Here is a 17,503-nt window from a genome sequence, read left to right as displayed (position 1 = left end):
CTACTACAATCAACCCAATAAACCCAACATCAGAATTCCATCAAATCTTGTTTAAATGTTAATATTATAAACTAAAGTAACAATATATATAAATATTACAACAATAAATATATATGTATATAAATATTCAAACAATATATTTCTTTGTTTTCCATTTTTCCTACTCTTTAAACTGATTGTCTGAAAATTTCAACTTAGCATATATATATATTAAATAAAATGGAAACCCGGTTCCCGGTAAAAACTAGGTACCAGAACCGGGTCCCCGATTTCCCGGTTCCCGTTCCCGTTTCCCGATAATTTTTAACACCCCTAATATTATATATATAAGAGGAGAGATGAGAGAGAACTTTTTATTTTTTATTTTTTTATTTTTTTATTTTAATAAGCATAAGGATTACAGTAGTAGAACTCAAAATATTGGATTCTATTGTAACAATCCTAATGTTTAGAGTTCATTTAGGGAGTCTGCTGTGAGATTTTTTTTGCAATTTTTTAAATATCTTCCTTAAACTTAAGGAACAGACTCCCTTATAAAGAGTCTGCTGAAAATGCTCTAGAAAAGAACCTGTGAAATGGGTATGCCTGAAGTTCCAATGTGCTGGATATACATAAACAAAGAAACCTAATAGGCAGACATACACATAATTCTTGGACAAAACCTTTTTTTTTTTTTGTTTTTTTTTTAATTAAGTATATATCCCCTAGACAACTTGACAAAGCATAATGGGAACAAATTTTTTGATGGTGATAATGGGAACACATTAAAAGGAAAAGAGAGATTTGCTAAGCTTTAGATTCCTAACCTGAGAACAAAGACAGGAATATTTTAACAAACAGCAATTACAAAATGCTTTTTTTCTTCTTTTTGTTTTTTTTTTTGGCAACTCAACAAAATGCTTCTCTCTTTCCATGGCTTTGAATAGTTTGGAACGAGCAGATTAGACCAATTTTTACACGAGTGCCAGCTTAACAGCTCCCCAAGAACAAAAGCAGTAGAAGCACAGCAAGTTTCCACCACATGGTGGTTGGATAATGCTTCAACAATGGAGGTGCTGAAGAGACCTCAGAGCTGATATACCAAAACAATATGTTAATTAGTTAATAATGGATAATGTATACATGTAATTTTCAGATATAGCAAACTCAAAGGGGTCACAATAAACATACCCAGATGAGCTGTAGACACATTTTCCATAACCTGTAATGAACAGCAATGAGACTTATTAGCAAAGCATATTTTTCAAACACTAAATGAAAATGAGACTTCTTTTTATATTAATTGGTGTAACAATCAACTGTTTCAGTCACTCTTGGTCACCAATTTGACGTGTATAATTCACCCTTAAAAATGTAACATAACATTAATATTGACACTCGGGGCTACAATGGACTCACCATGACACAATGAAGTTCTTCTAGAAAGCATATTCTAAGGAGTAGTTACATAAGTTAGAGAAACTAGGGCAATGTAGGGCAGGTGGCAAAAGAATAAACATTTCAAAAGTTCTCTTCCCTATTGGAGAGAATCTTAATTTTCAAAGTCAACAAAAATGCTTCAAAATTTAAACCAAACTATGCAGAGAATTTACCTAAGTTCTTCAGATCCATGTAAAATTCTCAGCAGCCATACATTTCTGTAACTATTTTCCTACACATTAATCCCACACCCTTTCTAATTATATATAAATGTATTATTGCACAACAATGAGCCTGAGAGAAAAGGCAAAAAGGTAATAACTTACTTGGGTTATTTTTAATCACAGTTCCAGTTTCTCCAAAATTGCAAGCAATATCAGAATTCCCATTCTTTTGATAGTAGTTGTTGAAAGCATAGGATGCATGAGAGACGAGAGTGTACGGCTCGAAACATGCCGCGCCGTATTGGATTCCTCTGGAGTCTGCCATCCCCAATTTCATGAAGAGATTTTTCTTTTTCTTTTTCTTTTTATAGGCTTTGGGAACTAATTATCAATGGTATTCACCAAAAGCTACAAATACATTGAAATAATTTGTCCAAGCAAGTCAAGAAATTAAAGAAGAAAATCTCTTAAAAAGAGTTGTGAATAACATTTAATCAAGCCTTTCAGCATACAAAAAGGAAAAAAGACAAAGAAAGACCCATGGCCCATCACTTTGAACTCATCAGCTCCTGCCACGTCAAGCTTTTCAACTGCTATTACCGTCCTTGGGAACATCTTTAATAATGAAAACATGGATTTGGGGCTCGAGTAGCATCCACTAAGGTGCACTCAGAGGTAAAGTGTGTAAATAAATAACATTGCCATAAATAAGAAAAGAGATTACAAAGAAAATGAAAATTATTCAATCTCAGGAGGGTCCATGCATGCACCTTGATAAAAGGTGAGTTCCACCAACATGTCCCACACATGCAACCCCCCTTGTCAGAATCCCAGAATACTAAAAAAAACAAAAAAAAAATTAGAAATTTTTTCTTGACCTAGTTAGTAATATGTTGTAATCTTGAGGTGCTGTAAATCTTGAGCTAGTTAGTAATTCCAAAATTTTTACGGAATCTGGCTTAAGTACCGTAAAAAAACTAAAGCACATATGTTGCAACTTTTTTGACCGTTGAGATTTATTTTCACTCTCTTTTTCTCATAAAAAAAATTACAGTTTTTTAAAGCACTTAAGCCAAATCCAATTTGTTAACCAATGGACCAATCCGAGTGGTCCAAATGGACAGCGAAAAGTAACAATTGCCATCAGAATATTCATTTTGGTAGGCCTGGTGTTAACTTCAGTAATATAAGAATGTTAGAAAGATGATTAGATGAAGACAAGAAGAAGCTTTTGAGAGCTAAATGCACGAGTTAATTATGACTTTATTTATCCACTGTTTTACTACAAATTAAAAAATAAATAAATATGCATTGCAGAATGTTTGCCTCCCTGAGATATCAATAAGAAAATAATTTTATATTCCATCTAAAAGACAGGTATTGTAGGGGTACAAACAAACAAACAAACAGTATTTTGGCTTGCAGCGTAGGGCTGTTAAGTGAGCGAAGCGTCTCGCGAGCAAGCTCGGGCTCGGCTCGCATAAGCTCGGCTCGTGCTCGACTCGAATATTAAATGAAGCGCTTCGTGAACACAAATCCTGGCTCGAATATTAAACGAAGTAAGCTCGGCTCAACTCGGCTAAACTCGTGAGTAACTCGTGAGCTCGGCTCGTATAAGGCTCGCCTCGCTTATTAGGCTCGGCTCGTATATTTTTTATCAAGTAACAAATAATAATATATAATCAACATTACTCATTTACTCAATAATAACAAATATATTATATAGCTTTGTTTTTTTAAAAAAAAAAATTATTTATGCATATATATATATATATATATATGTGTGTGTGTTATCATTAATTTGATTATGTTAGTTCTTTATGTATGGAATTGTGAGGTGGAGATTAATATGTTATATTTGTTTAATGTTCTTTAACATTTTAGTTGATTTTGTATGGATGATTGTAATGTTGGGATTAATTTGTTATGTTTGTTTAATGTTCTTTAGCATTTTAGTTGATTTTGTTAGTTTTAATTGTAAGGTTGACATTAATCTGTTATGTTTGTTAATGTTCTTTAGTACTTTAAGGTGCAAAATATTCTATACGGATGATTTTTGTAATCTAATACACTTAAATTACCAAAAAAAAAAAACAAACAGTCGAGCTCGAGCTCGAGCCTGGGCTCGAGCTCAAGCAAAATTGACGAGCTCGAGCTCGAGCTCGAACAGGGTTCCAACCCTGTCGAGCCGAGCTCGAGCTCGAGCCTGGCCCAAAAATAAATGAGCCGAGCCTGGACAGCCCAAGCTCGCCCAAACTCGGCTCGTTTACACCCCTACCTGCAAGTGCCAGGAATTTCACAACAACAATAGAATATAGAAGTGAATAACAATGGAGAAAATACACAGAAAATGAGTAGCCACCACACATTCAGATAAACCTAACAAACCAAGCCCACAAATAAGAAAATATTCACTTGGTCTAGTGTCTCATGAAGTAATCAGGTTTAAAGTTCAACTTTTTATTAGTGAACCAATTTTTTAGGGTCACACCAGCAGTAAAAACTTAAACTTTATCTGATTCGTGAGGCACGAGCGCTTTGCATGATGTTAACAAGTCGGCACGAAACCCCGGATACCCACATTTTCAAAAAAAAAAAAAAAAATGCATGAAAAAAAAGTAACTTATAAACAAGAAATAGAGCATACCCAGATAGCATCCACCAATGAAGAGAAGGCACTGAAAATCACATGTTTTCTTTGCCATATAGTTGGTTTGTCTCACCCTTCCTGCAAGAAAGCCTTTCAAAGTCTATTAGGCTTAAACTAAAAAAGAAAGGAACAGAGCAAAATGTTGGCAGTCTAGCTCTCCATGGAGGCCCTCTCTCTCTCTCTCTCTCTCTCTGTTTCTTCTCTTATCTCTCACAGTTTTCTCTTTACACTGAAAATGGGTGATATAAAATGCAAAGGGTGATGAGGAATCAGTAGTTTTCTTCAAGGGAAATGATCCTTTTCCACTTTTTTGAAATTTTAGGCTTTGACAGAGCAGAGCGGTGGACCGTTTAGACAAGGCGACGGCACTTGTCTCATCATCAACTTTTCTTCTCTTCTTGAGGTTGTCAAGTCAACCGGTGCTACATACTCGGCTCTTCTTTAACCACTTATTATATTCTCTGCTTCTATTCTTTCCCTTTATGTTTCTCTGTGTTAATAGTATTTTAAGCTCTCATGGATTTCATTATTCAAGATGGCAAGAACTATATGTTATTCCTTTTTGTTTAAATAGACAACTTGATAAGAAAATTCTTTATTTCACACAAATGCATTTCAAAATGCCACACAAAAGAAAAACTCACATAATTGATACAAGCTACATAAGTACATGCACTCAAAAGAAAAATTATAATTAGGACATGTCACTAGAATATAGAACACATTTCAGAAGCTAATTAGGGAAGAAGTTGGACTTGCAGAGACTGGAAAATTTACAATCCCTTCCAATATATGTAGAACCTTCTTCATTGAAGGGCGGAGTGGCAACTCATCCGAAGTACACCAAAGTCCTATTTTAACCATTTTCTCCAATTCTCTCTTGTCAACCTCTTCATTATTCACTAGTTTACCTAGCTCACCACTGTTAAAACAATGGTTTGCCCATTCTTTAAGATTAGCTTCTTCCTCTGGAAGATTAGAGTCCATACTCTTTCGACATGATATAATCTCCAGCAGCACAATTCCGAAGCTATACACATCTACTTTGTCTGTCACGGGCAGTTGTTGACGCGACTCTGGGGCAATATATCCATGTGTTCCTCTAGTTTTGGTTTGAGCAGCATTTAGCAACTTTGCCGATCCGAAGTCAGAGATTTTTGCGCATCCATCTTCACCTATGAGTATGTTATGAGGTTTTATGTCACAATGAATGATTTGTGGCTCACACTCTTCATGGAGATAAATAAGTCCTCTCGCTATGTTGCAAGCGATTTCCATTCTCTCATCCCAAGAAAGTTGTTTTTCAGGCGTAAAGAGTTTATCTGCAAGCGACCCATTGCTCATGTACTTGTACACCAAAAGCCTGTTGAGTCCATCGTGACAATAACCCAGTAGACGGACAAGGTTTTTGTGATGTTTTCTCCCAATAACTTTCATCTCAGCATGAAACTGTCTCTCCCGTTCGGCCAACATTGATCTGTCTAGCCTTTTGACGGCTACAATCTCCTTGATCTGGCCGTTTGAAATTGTCCCTTCATATACTGTTCCAAATGCTCCTCTACCAAGCTCCTTGCTGAAACCATGAGTCGCATTCTCAAGTTGTGCGTAGGTGAATGATTTTGGAGCAACATCCTCACCCAACTCAATGTTTCCATTTTTAGACATCATTTGATACAACATAACACGGCTTTTGTAAATCCCAAATCCAGAAATTGCCAAGACAATAAATGCAAAAACACCTAACGAAACACTGATAATAATAAGGATGTGCTCTTTCTTGCATTGTTTTGGGAGTGTAGATGTACCTACCTTGATGAAGGCTACGGTTGAGCCGCTTGTATCGCTTCTCCCAAATTGCAAAGGAAGCCTCTGTTTTGTGCACTCCCCCTCGCCGTCTTTGAAAAACGCAGCTCCACATTTGCAGTCCTGCAAACATGCGTCACTGCAATTCTCTGGGGTAAAAGATATGAAAAGCGAATAATTATCATTTTTCCATTGGGTATTAGACTCGTTCATCGTATATTTGGATTTGGAACTTGCTGGGCAACTTTCCGCAGGAAAATTCATCTTACAGCCTGAGAACCAATCACCTTCCTTTACCGGTACATATCCAGGAAGACATTCGCAATCAACGCCTGGATCTTTTAAAACACAATATCCATTGAGGCCACATAGACCCTTAGGCTTACACTCGTCATCTGGCCTAGACCATTCGAGTGTCCAATTTCCAGTCGGAGTCATATCGTGTGAGTATAGCCGCATGATCCCATCGGGGTCAATGGTCAATCTGTAGAGTAGTGTTCCTGATGCCGGATTCAGTGTCTGATTGCCGCTGCTATCGAACAAATAGAGACGGCTGCTGTCATTGAACAAATAGAGACCGCCATCGCCATCAAGTGTTAGTATCCCGTCTGTTACATTGGGAAGTCCTTTATCTGGAACAACAGATCCCCAATCAACAGATGACCAATAACCATAAACGTCTGTGTATGGAGAGTCAACTGGGTACATTACGAGAACTCCATCTTGTTGCATCAAAAGAAGAAATTTGCCCCTTGTCTGGTTAGATTTTGAAAGACTGGAAGACAACATTTGATCTGTGGTAAGATTTTGAGTTGGTAAAAGGGTGTCGGTTGGGTGATCGAAACTCTGCCATACTATTTTATTAGCAGAGCCATAGAGAACGAAGTTGCCGGAGTCAAGCATCGATGCTGAGCTGGCACCACCTGAAGAAATGTCGAGGGTCTCCATGCCTTGTGCCGATTGCAGAACCAGTAGTCCATCAGTTGTGAATTCCAATTTAACATCAGCAGGAAGTGGAGGGCTGTCGATCGATCGGTTGGCAGTCCAAACAACTGTCTTCTGTCGAAGCTTAGCAAGAAAAATGCCGACCGCATAACCGTCGCCTTGCTCGTAGAATCCAAAGGCATATCGACCGTTAGGTGATGGCCACGAAAGGTTATTGGTCTTAGGTGTCAACGAAGAGCCTTTCTGTACAACATTGGATGACTCTGCTTCTGCTGCAGAGAGAAGAAGAAAAGGCAACAACATAATTATCGGCATCATTGGAGAAATAATTTTTACTTGTTGTCTCTATTTTTCTTCCTCACATGGATGCGCTTATATATAGTTATATATATTATAAGATTCAAGGGTAGACTAGTACTCAAGGAAAATGTCCGCGCAACAACCAAGAGGTGAATTATTGACTCAGACCTATTCAACAAGTACTCGATCAAGGGGTCTCCAAGGGGTAGCTCAATCGGCAGTGGACCACGCCTAATGAAGCGGAGGTCACTAGTTCGAATCCCCCCTCCCCCTTCCCTTGTGTGGACATGTCAAAAAAAAAAAAAAAAGTACTCGATCAAGGGGAAGGGAGGAGGCTACTTCAAGGAAGCCGCGTGGGAACAAAAAAAGTCTCCAAACGCGCAAAGGTTTGTTGGAATAATAAAGACAATAATCAATTGAGATTCTAGAATCAAAAAAGAAATGGTCAGGCTACTTCCTAATGACCTACCATAATTATTACGTATACCTTAGTTTTATCACAATTTTCGTTTTGGGTATTTTCTAATGTTCTTTTAATGTCTTCATAATAGATATTATTTTCTAAAACATCAAAAAATAATGTGATCCTTATTTCTTTTATTTTATTTTTAAAAAATAATATACACCTAAAATTAGAGCTGGTAATTTAACTTGTGCTGGTAATTTAACTCGTGACCCACAAACCCAACCCAATAAGTAATTTTAAAGTTAAGGTTTATGACAACTGGAATATAATTTTTTATTTTTTTTAATCTCAAATTGTAAACCTAAGGCTAACTAAACTTCTAAACTAAACCTACCTACTTGTGCCGCTCAGCCTTAGAGTCTCAAATTGCTCTCTCTCTCTCAATCTCCGATCTCTCGCTCTCCCTCTCTCTCTCCCTCTCGGTCTCTCTGTCGGTCTCTGCCTCTCTCCTTCTCTCTCTCGGTCTCTCCGTCGGTCTCGCCCTCTCTCTTGGTTCGAGTAACAAGAGAGGAATTATTGACTATGACCTATTCAACAATTTCTCGATCAAGGGGAAGGGAGGAGGCTACTTCAAGGAAGCCGCATGGAAACAAAAAAAAAAGGGTCTCCAAACGCGCAAAGGTTTGTTGGAATAAAGACAATCAATTGAGATTGTAGAACCAAAAAAAGTCTCCATAATTAATACGTAGACCTTAGATTTATCACAATTTTCGTTTTAACTATTAATTACTCTATATCCGTTTTTTATAAAATTAAATGGAGAGTTCATTTTCCATTTTTATTTTTTTCTAATTGAATTTCAATGAAGATGTTAAAGTATATTTTCGGACAATCCAACTTCTAGAATTACTCATTTGTCGCATCAATTCAATTTGATGAAAATATAAGTTTTTAACATTTCCCTATCATGAATATAATCCCCACAAGTAGCACAAATGGCATCAGACGCACATGCAAGCAAAAAACAACAAAAAAAAAAAAAAAAGATTTAATAGGGCTGTAAAATCTTGATGTGTTGTGCTTGTCCTTGCATAGCCTCTATTCTTTCTCTTTTTTTTGAATGTTGCATAGTCGCTATTCACTACTACAACAACAACAACAACAACATAAGAATTTAATGATGTGTCTACAGTAACTCGTTTTTATTTTTTTTGTCACATCATTAATTAATAACGTGCTAATTAGTGACACGTTAAAAATAAAAAATAAAAAACTTTAGCAACATGGTAAATTCCACACTCACTAAATCTAAATTCCATTTAATTTAAAATAAAAATATTTAAACTATATACATTAGTGACGTGTGGCACTAATTAGTAACGTAGTATATTGCCACGTCAACATTGTATTGACGTGTCATTGTGACACATCACAAATTGGTAACATGCCACAATAACACGTTACCAACACGTGACGTGTCATTGTGAAACGTCACAAATTGTTAATGTGCCACAATAACACGTTACCAACCCGTGATATGTCATTGAGCTTCTGATGCATAGAGAAGAAGAAAAGGCAACACCATAATTATTGGCATCATTGGAGAAATAATTTTTACAAACATGGATGCACTTATATATAGTTATATATATATTAGGGAAAAATATAAAAAAGCCCCATAAACTATCAGCAGTTTTTTATTTAGCCCCATAATGTTTTAAAAGCGATAAAGTAGTCCCCCAAACTACCAAACTATTGCATTTTGGCCACTCCGTTAGTCAAAACCGTCAGTTTGGACGGAAATTCAAAATGACGTCATTTTGTTGGGGCTACTTTATCACTTTCTGAACATTAGGAGGCTAAAATAAAAACGACTGGTAGTTTGGGGGGATTTTTTATATTTTTCCCCAAATTTTTTTTTTTTCATAAAAGGGCATTGTAGTAACTTACCCATAACAAAACGACGTCATTTTGTAGTTTCCGTCCAAACTGACGGTTTTGACTAACGAAATGGCCAAAATGTAATAATTTGGTAGTTTTGAGGCTACTTTATTATTTTTAGAATATTAAAGAGTTAAATCGAAAACGGCTAATAGTTTGAGGGGGCTTTTTTATATTTTTCCCCATATATAAGATTAAGGAGTAGACTAGTATTCAAAGGAAATGTCCGCGAGAGGAATTATTGACTCAGACCATATTCAACAACTACTCGATTAAGATTTAAGGGGAAGAGGGGAGGCTACTTCAAGGAAGCCGCGTGGGAACCAAAAAAGTCTCCAAACGCTCAAAGGTTTGTTGGAATTAGGCCTGGGTATCGGTTAAAACGGTCCGGTTAAGGACCTTATCGGTTATTAACCGATAATTTTTGGTAAAAACGGTTTATTAACCGATAACGAACCAATAAGAATTTTAACCGATAATTTCGGTTAAAACGGTACACGGTTAAACGGTCCGGTTAAACCGGTTAACCGATTTAACCGAGAGTTTTATATTGATTTATTTTGTTAGGCCAAAAACCAAAAATGAGTTTTTTTGACTTTTGAGAGCTCAAATACTTTTTGTTAGGCTAAAATAACTTATTAAAAATGAGTTGTTTTAGGGACCAAATACTTTTTGTTGGAACCCAAATATTTGTTTTTTGGGCTAAAAATTGAGGCTTTTTTATATTGATCCACTTCAACTTTTTTTTTTTTTTTTTATATTATAAAATACATTTTTCCAAAGCAAATGGACTAATTAACATAATGAATGCTAATTAGACTAGCAAAACTAGTTAATAAAAAATGCTTTTACCAAAGGCAAAGAAATCCCATCAAATGCCATCACTTAAAAAAAAAACATCAAACCTACCCAAACCCAAATTAAAATAAAATTCATTAATGAATAATAAACAAAGTATTAACTAATTAAAGTCACTTAGCAAAAGGAAAATAAGTCATGGGCAACACCATTACACAAATTCGGAAACCTGTGTCACTTGTGGGAATTTGGAAACCTCTCTAAAAGACTAAACGGCGCCGTTTTGGGGCTAGAATTAAAAAAATAATAATAAAAAATAAAAAATAAAATAAAAAATAAAATTTCCGGTTTCTTATCGGTTAAATCGGTTAACCGATAAGAACCGCTTAACCGGACCGGACCGAATTCCGGTATACTTTTTTTAACCGATAAGGATATCGGCATATCGGCTACGGTTTATATCGGTTCGGTCGAAGCCGGTAGACGGCCGGTTAAACGGTAACGGTTAATTTGCCCACCCCTAGTTGGAATAATAAAGACAATAATCAATTGAGATTCTAGAACCAAAAAAGAAAGAGAGAGCATCTTCTTCTTTAAGGTCTTTCCATAAAAGTTTAGTTTTGTGCCTTCGATCAGAAGCTAACACATCAACTTATCAATTTAGACTTATTGTAAAAATAAAGACACAGCCACACTTGATCCAATAAAATATAAAAGAAAAAATTTTAAAAAACAAATTATTAAAAAAAAAAATTAAATACTTAGGTTGGCTGGCAATCACCCCATCCAGGTCATGGGTGGCTGGCGCGCCACCCCAAACCATAGGGGTGAGCGCGCGGGCCATTCCTAGGCCTGGGTGACGTGCCGTCAACCCACCCAGGCCTGGGTGGCGTGCTGCCACCCCACCCAGGCCATGAGGTGGCCAGCGAGCCACCCCATCCAAGCCATCAGGTGGCCGACGAGCAATCCCTGGTTTCTTCTGTATTTTTTTTTCTTCTTTCTTCCTTCTCCCATGCAGTTGTCCCCTTCTTTCTTCCCCATTTTTTTTTTCCTTTTCTTACCTTTCGGCTAAACTCGGCATGTGCAACAAACAGCTCATACCACTTTTTCTTCCTCTTTTCTTGAATTCTTTTCTTTTTCCAATTCTCTATGCATATTGTGCAGCAACAGGGTAGCCATGGATGGCTGGAGGAAAGGACGACGGTGGTATTGACATCGATGGAGCAGTCGCTACTGAAAATGGCGATGCCAGTGGCTTAGCCGGGGTACGCTTCTAGAGATGAAAAAGTCTGCCTGAGGCTCAAAAATCGCCGGAAACAACAAAAAACACCAAAAAAATTCCTGATTTCAACGAAAATTTTCTGGGTACAAACAGAAGCTACCGCAAACTCCAAAAGAACAAAAAAAGAAAATTACAAAGAATAATCTTGTAAAACAGAGGAAAATAAATTACAGGTAAAGCTACTCCATTACCTGGTGCCGCCACCCCATGGGGGGGAGGATGGTTGATAAGTGCCAAATATTGCATATTTGGACTCCTTTATTTACATTAGTTAATCCTAGCTGTGTCGTTATTTAATATTTTGTGTTAGTTTTGTGTTTTTAGTATTTTGTAGGTCATTGAAAAAAAAAAAAAACTACAGTTTTAAAGGGAAAAATGCAAAGTTTGGAAGAAAGAATACTTTGAGAAGGCCTAGATGATGTGGTTAAGTCTAACCAAGTCCAAGAAATAGGTTAAATCGGATTAAATTGGACAAAAGATCAGATTAGATAAGATTTCGGATCGGATTCAAATTCAGATTCTGCACAGGTCTCAGTATTTTGACCGTAACTTTCTTCTCAAATATCGGATTGAAGTGATTCAAATGGAATTGGAAAGCTAAGTCAAAATACTACAATTTGTTATTAAATAGGATTTTCCTAATTGGGACGGTTTCTATGCCAAAATCGCCCCGCAATTAAAGGACACAAATCTGGACGAATCCTATTCCGATTTCAGACTTCTATTTTGACTGGGAGACAGACCTCCGAATTATCTAGGTTTACTTGGGCTTCTAGGACTTTCCTAAACCTATAAATAAACTTCTTTGCATTCAAAAAAAGACACAATCCTAGAGAGCAAAATTCTTTTGTTTAGTTTTTCTTTAGGTTTAGGTTTAGGTTTAGATTTTATTTTTATGTGGAGCTAAATTCCCAACTAAGGTTGGGGATGAAGCCTCACTGATGAAGAACGACATCACTTTTATGTAAGTCTTTATTTATCCGATTTTATTGAGTTTTATATTTCAATTGTTTTACTTTTAATCAATGTGTGGAATGATTCTTGGATATCTCTAGTGATTCAAGGATACATGTGATGATTTAAGATAATTTCATATGATTGATTGCTTGGTTTTTAACTCGTAAAAATTGGATATCCCTTGTGATTTGTTCTACGGATACATCTGGTGTTTCAATTGAATTTGGATTCCTTTTGTAATTTAGTCAATAAATGAATACATGGGATGGTTTTGATTAATTCTTTGAAGCATAATAAAACATACATAAGATTTAAATTGTGAGAACTTCGGATAAATATTGATGAACATGGAGTATGTTGTTATGATTCGGTGAGTGTGGATTCCTAAACCTTAGTCTTTACCTTTTGTTTTATTTTATTTAGTTTATGTTTATCCTTTAATTTTCAAAACTCAAAATTCAAACTTTTTTGGAACTAGGTTAGGATTTAATTAGTTTAGATTTAAATTGTTCTTTCAAAAATACAATTCTCTGTGGATTCGACCTCACACTTGCAATCCATTAAACTACAATCAATTCGTGCACTTGCAAGTTAAATAAATTTGCACAACAAGTTTTTGGCGCCGTTGCCAGGGAATTGTTCAATTTTTTAAACCAATTTATTTCTAAATTAGTTTTATTCTTCTACTAGTTATAATTAGGATTTTATTTTTCTGCAATTTGTTTTGTTTTATTCGTGTTACTAAAAAAAAATTAAAAAAAAAAAAAAAAGATTTTTCTTGTTGTTTTTTGTTTTGTTTGGCTTGTTTTACAGTTCTACCGCAGCACCTTCCGCACATCAATATGATCGAGCGCACTCACAGTAAAGGCAGCAACTGCAGCAGTTCCGTAGATCTTTGCCAAAAATTTATTTTTTGTCCTTTTTGTGAGTTTTTAAATTTTAGTTTTATTTTATTTTTTGTTAGTTAGTCGTTTTTTTTTTATTATTATTATTTTTTTTTTAAAAAAAAAATGGTTAATTTTTTATATGGGAAATCTGCATGCTAAAAAGTGAGGGGGGAGCATGAATTTCATTTTAATGATTTTAATGCCTCTCCTAGTTATAGGACACCAGCTCCTACTAACTACCCTAAAAATTTTTACCCACATGAGCCATGTTCATACTGCTCCAATCCTTATCATCATTAGAGTGATTGTCCATCCTGGGGACAAGTTTCTAATTTTCCATATGAGCAAATGAACACTAGTTTCTCCGGTCCAAGGTTTGATTCAAATTCCAATTATTACAACCCAGACTGGAGCAACCAATCTAATTTCTCATGGTCAGCTCAGGCTACAGGAAAGTATGCTCACCAATTTGATGAATTGCACCATTCAGAATATCCACAGTTTGATCAACAAGCTCAACCTCCTGTTTATTAGTTTACCACTCAAGTGCCACAGCCTGCACCACAGTCATCACTGGAAGGCATGATGAAAACATTAATAGAAAAAGTCGACTAGTCCAACTCCCAGATGAAACAAGAACTGCGTCAATTCAATCAAGACCTCAAAGATGAACTGTGTCAATTCAATCAAGAGCTCAAAGATGCCAATACTCATGCTACCGCAGGGATGGAAGAATGGATTTGCCAGAGTGATAATGAACATCCATCTGAACATCAACTTGAGCCAATGACTCAATATTAGGACAATGAGAGCATAGAGGATAACAATGAGGAAGAAGAGCTTTAAAGTCAGCTGATGGCTGAAAGGCACTACATGATTGATGAGGATGATGCCGAAAATTCTTATCATGAGCATGCCCAAGTCATCATCACACTTAAGAGTGAAGAAATTGTGGATAACAAAGAGGAGGAAGAGAAAGATGAGCAAGTTGAGCACCATGAGAACCGTGAGCCACCAACAGATCCTGATCTACCTAGTGACATGGAAGTGAGTACTGAAGCTCCTGCCTGCATCACTGTCCCTCTTGAGACACATCAAGAGCCCAAAGCTTCATCGCCTGAATGTCTCAAAGAGCCATGTTATGTCAAGATACTCAAGGATTTGTGCACACAAGCACACAAATCTTGGAACCACTTTCCTAAGAAGATCCTTCGAAGCAAGAAATTCTACATAAGATGGCGAAATATCCTTCCAGAGGGGTATGAAGTTTTGAAGAAGAAGGGGTGGAAGGGATTGGTTGGACATCCGCATGATAGGGGAAAGCGTTGTAAAGTTTTCTCCTCCAGTTTATTTTCTGCACTTCACTCCAAATATTCTTTCTTTCCTTTTTCATTACATGTTAATTTTATTTGTTTTTGTTTCTAATAGCAATTAATCTTTTGATATTTGTTTCTATGAAAAAAATATTGCTGTTAGTTTTTGTTGACAGGTGTTTTGGTGTTTAAGTTTAGGGGACGCCCTAGCCTTGTTCACACTCAGATTTCCTTACTTCTGGTAATGTATTTCTATACTACACATTGAGGTCAATGTGTAATTCAAGTTTGGGGGTATAGAAAACACTTTGTCTGTTTATTTTTGTTTTTATTTGTTTATTTTTATTTTTCATTTTGTGTTAAAAAAAAAATTGAAAAAAAAAATTGTACTATGTTGTTGTCAAGTTTGAGTTAAACTGTAACTGTGATTTGCATTTCATTAGCTTTCTTAAAGAGTTGAACACATTATTATGTCATTTGAAGTCTGAGTCCTTTGACTTATTTTTTGGTAAAAGAGATTTTACTTGTTTTGAGAAAAAATTTTATGAGCACATTAGCATGTTTTCTGTGAGGTATGATGTTTGAGCTTAAGCTTGTTCTCTTTAAGATTTGTTGGATGACCTATTGATGAATAACCATTGGCTTGCAAGATATAAAATAAATAAATAAAAAAGAAAGAAAAGGAAAAAGAAAAGAAAGATCATGTTGAGTTTTCCGCTGAATAACCGGACCTCTTGCCTCATTAAGCATTGAGTGTTCACGTCAAAAGGTGTGAAGTTCAGTGTTGATTTATGATATGGCTAGTCTGGCTTCGTAGCCTTTTTGACTTAAGTTAATAAGCCCTTAGGGATGTTCTACATCTAGTGCCCTAAAGCCACCTGGCTTTGGAGTCATTGGCTTAACACTTGTTACATGAGTCAATTAGAAAGTTTAAGGGAGTTAAACATTGTAGAGCCTGTAAAAAAAAGAAAAAAAAATGCATATCTTGCCTTGGTTGTTTCATTTGATAGAGATTTTTACAAATTTTATGGAACTTGTCTTGAGTTTAAGCTGAAAGCTTCATGATTGTATGCTAATTACACTTTACATATTTAAGAACATATGAGATCTCAATTGTTCATTTATGAGTGATTTGATTTTGGATTTCCTTTTGACTGTTATGATGATGTTTGTCTTTTTAAGCTTGCTCATGAATAAGAACAATGGTTTATGTGAAACTTCTTTCTTGTTAACAACATAGTGCACAATGTTTGTGGGTATCATTCCTGTTAAGCCCTCACAAGACTTCACTCGTCCACTAGGGATGCCTAGGGGTTTAAAAGGCTTGTTGCATATGCTTGCAATCGTCTCTCCCATGAAAGAGGATTTATGTTTCTTGCTTTCATTTTATTTGTCGTTTTGTTTTGCTAAGGGACTAGCAAAATGTAAGTTTGAGGGTGTTTGATAAGTGCCAAATATTGCATATTTGGACGCTTTTATTTACATTAGTTAATCATTTAGCTGTGTCGTTATTTAATATTTTGTGTTAGTTTTGTGTTTTTAGTATTTTGTAGGTCATTGAAAAAAAAACTACAGCTTTAAAGGGAAAAATGCAAAGTTTGGAAGAAAGAATACTTTAAGAAGACCTAGATGATGTGGTTAAGTCTAACCAAATCCAAGAAATAGGTTAAATCAGATTAAATTGAATAAAAGATCAGATTGGATAAGATTTCGGATCGGATTCAAATTCAGATTATGCACACGTCTCAGTATTTTGACCGTAACTTTCTTCTCAAATATCATATTGAAGTGATTCAAACGGCATTGGAAAGCTAAGTCAAAATACTACAATTTGTTATGAAATAGGATTTTCCTAATTCGGACGGTTTCTATGCCAAAATAGCCACGCAATTAAAGGACACAAATCTAGACGAATCCTATTCCGATTTCAGACTTCTATTTTAACTGGGAGACAGACCTCCGAATTATCTAGGTTTACTTGGGCTTCTAGGACTTTCCTAAGCCTATAAATAGACTTCTTTGCATTCAAAAAAAGACACAATCCTAGAGAGCAAAATTATTTTGTTTAGTTTTTCTTTAGGTTTAGGTTTAGGTTTAGATTTTATTTTTATGTGGAGCTAAATTCCCAACTAAGGTTGGGGATGAAGCCTCACTGATGAAGAACGACATCACTTTTATGTAAGTCTTTATTTATCCGATTTTATTGAGTTGTATATTTCAGTTGTTTTACTTTTAATCAATGTGTGGAGTGATTCTTGGATATCTCTTGTGATTCAAGGATACATGTGATGATTTGAGATAATTTCATATGATTGATTGCTTGGTTTTTAACTCATAAAAATTGGATATCCCTTATGATTTGTTCTACGGATACATCTGGTGTTTCAATTGAATTTGGATTCCTTTTCTGATTTGGTCAATGAATGGATACATAGGATGGTTTTGATTAATTCTTTGAAGCATAGTAAAACATACATAAGATTTAAATTGTGAGAACTTCGGATAAATATTGATGAACATGGAATATGTTGTTATGATTCGGTGAGTGTGGATTCCTAAACCTTAGTCTTTACCTTTTATTTTATTTTATTTAGTTTATGTTTATCCTTTAATTTTCAAAACTCAAAATTCAAACATT

The 17,503-nt window shown here is 35.6% G+C and overlaps 2 protein-coding genes across 2 annotated transcripts; both read right to left on the bottom strand.

Moving 5' to 3' along the window:
• Positions 1 to 969: 969 nt before the first annotated feature.
• On the bottom strand, positions 970 to 1,920 carry LOC148588139 (glucan endo-1,3-beta-glucosidase 13-like). Its single transcript, XM_088514315.1, has 3 exons — positions 1,746 to 1,920; positions 1,171 to 1,201; positions 970 to 1,072 (listed from the first exon to the last, which is right to left on the bottom strand). The coding sequence occupies exons 1-3, from the start codon at positions 1,918 to 1,920 to the stop codon at positions 970 to 972; spliced, it is 309 nt and encodes a 102-aa protein (XP_088370441.1).
• Positions 1,921 to 3,879: 1,959 nt separating this feature from the next.
• Positions 3,880 to 7,299, bottom strand: LOC132170839 (G-type lectin S-receptor-like serine/threonine-protein kinase LECRK1). Its single transcript, XM_059581959.2, has 3 exons — positions 4,989 to 7,299; positions 4,231 to 4,311; positions 3,880 to 3,962 (listed from the first exon to the last, which is right to left on the bottom strand). Exons 1-3 carry the CDS (start codon positions 7,297 to 7,299, stop codon positions 3,880 to 3,882), a joined length of 2,475 nt encoding a protein of 824 aa, XP_059437942.2.
• Between the last annotated feature and the right edge of the window lie 10,204 nt (positions 7,300 to 17,503).

This window comes from Corylus avellana, chromosome 1 (genome assembly GCF_965113065.1).
Source record: "Corylus avellana chromosome 1, dhCorAvel1.hap1.2, whole genome shotgun sequence".
Classification (NCBI taxonomy): domain Eukaryota; kingdom Viridiplantae; phylum Streptophyta; class Magnoliopsida; order Fagales; family Betulaceae; genus Corylus; species Corylus avellana.
The sequence above is the reverse complement of the archived record's forward strand: the minus strand, read 5'-3'. Positions and strand labels throughout refer to the sequence as shown.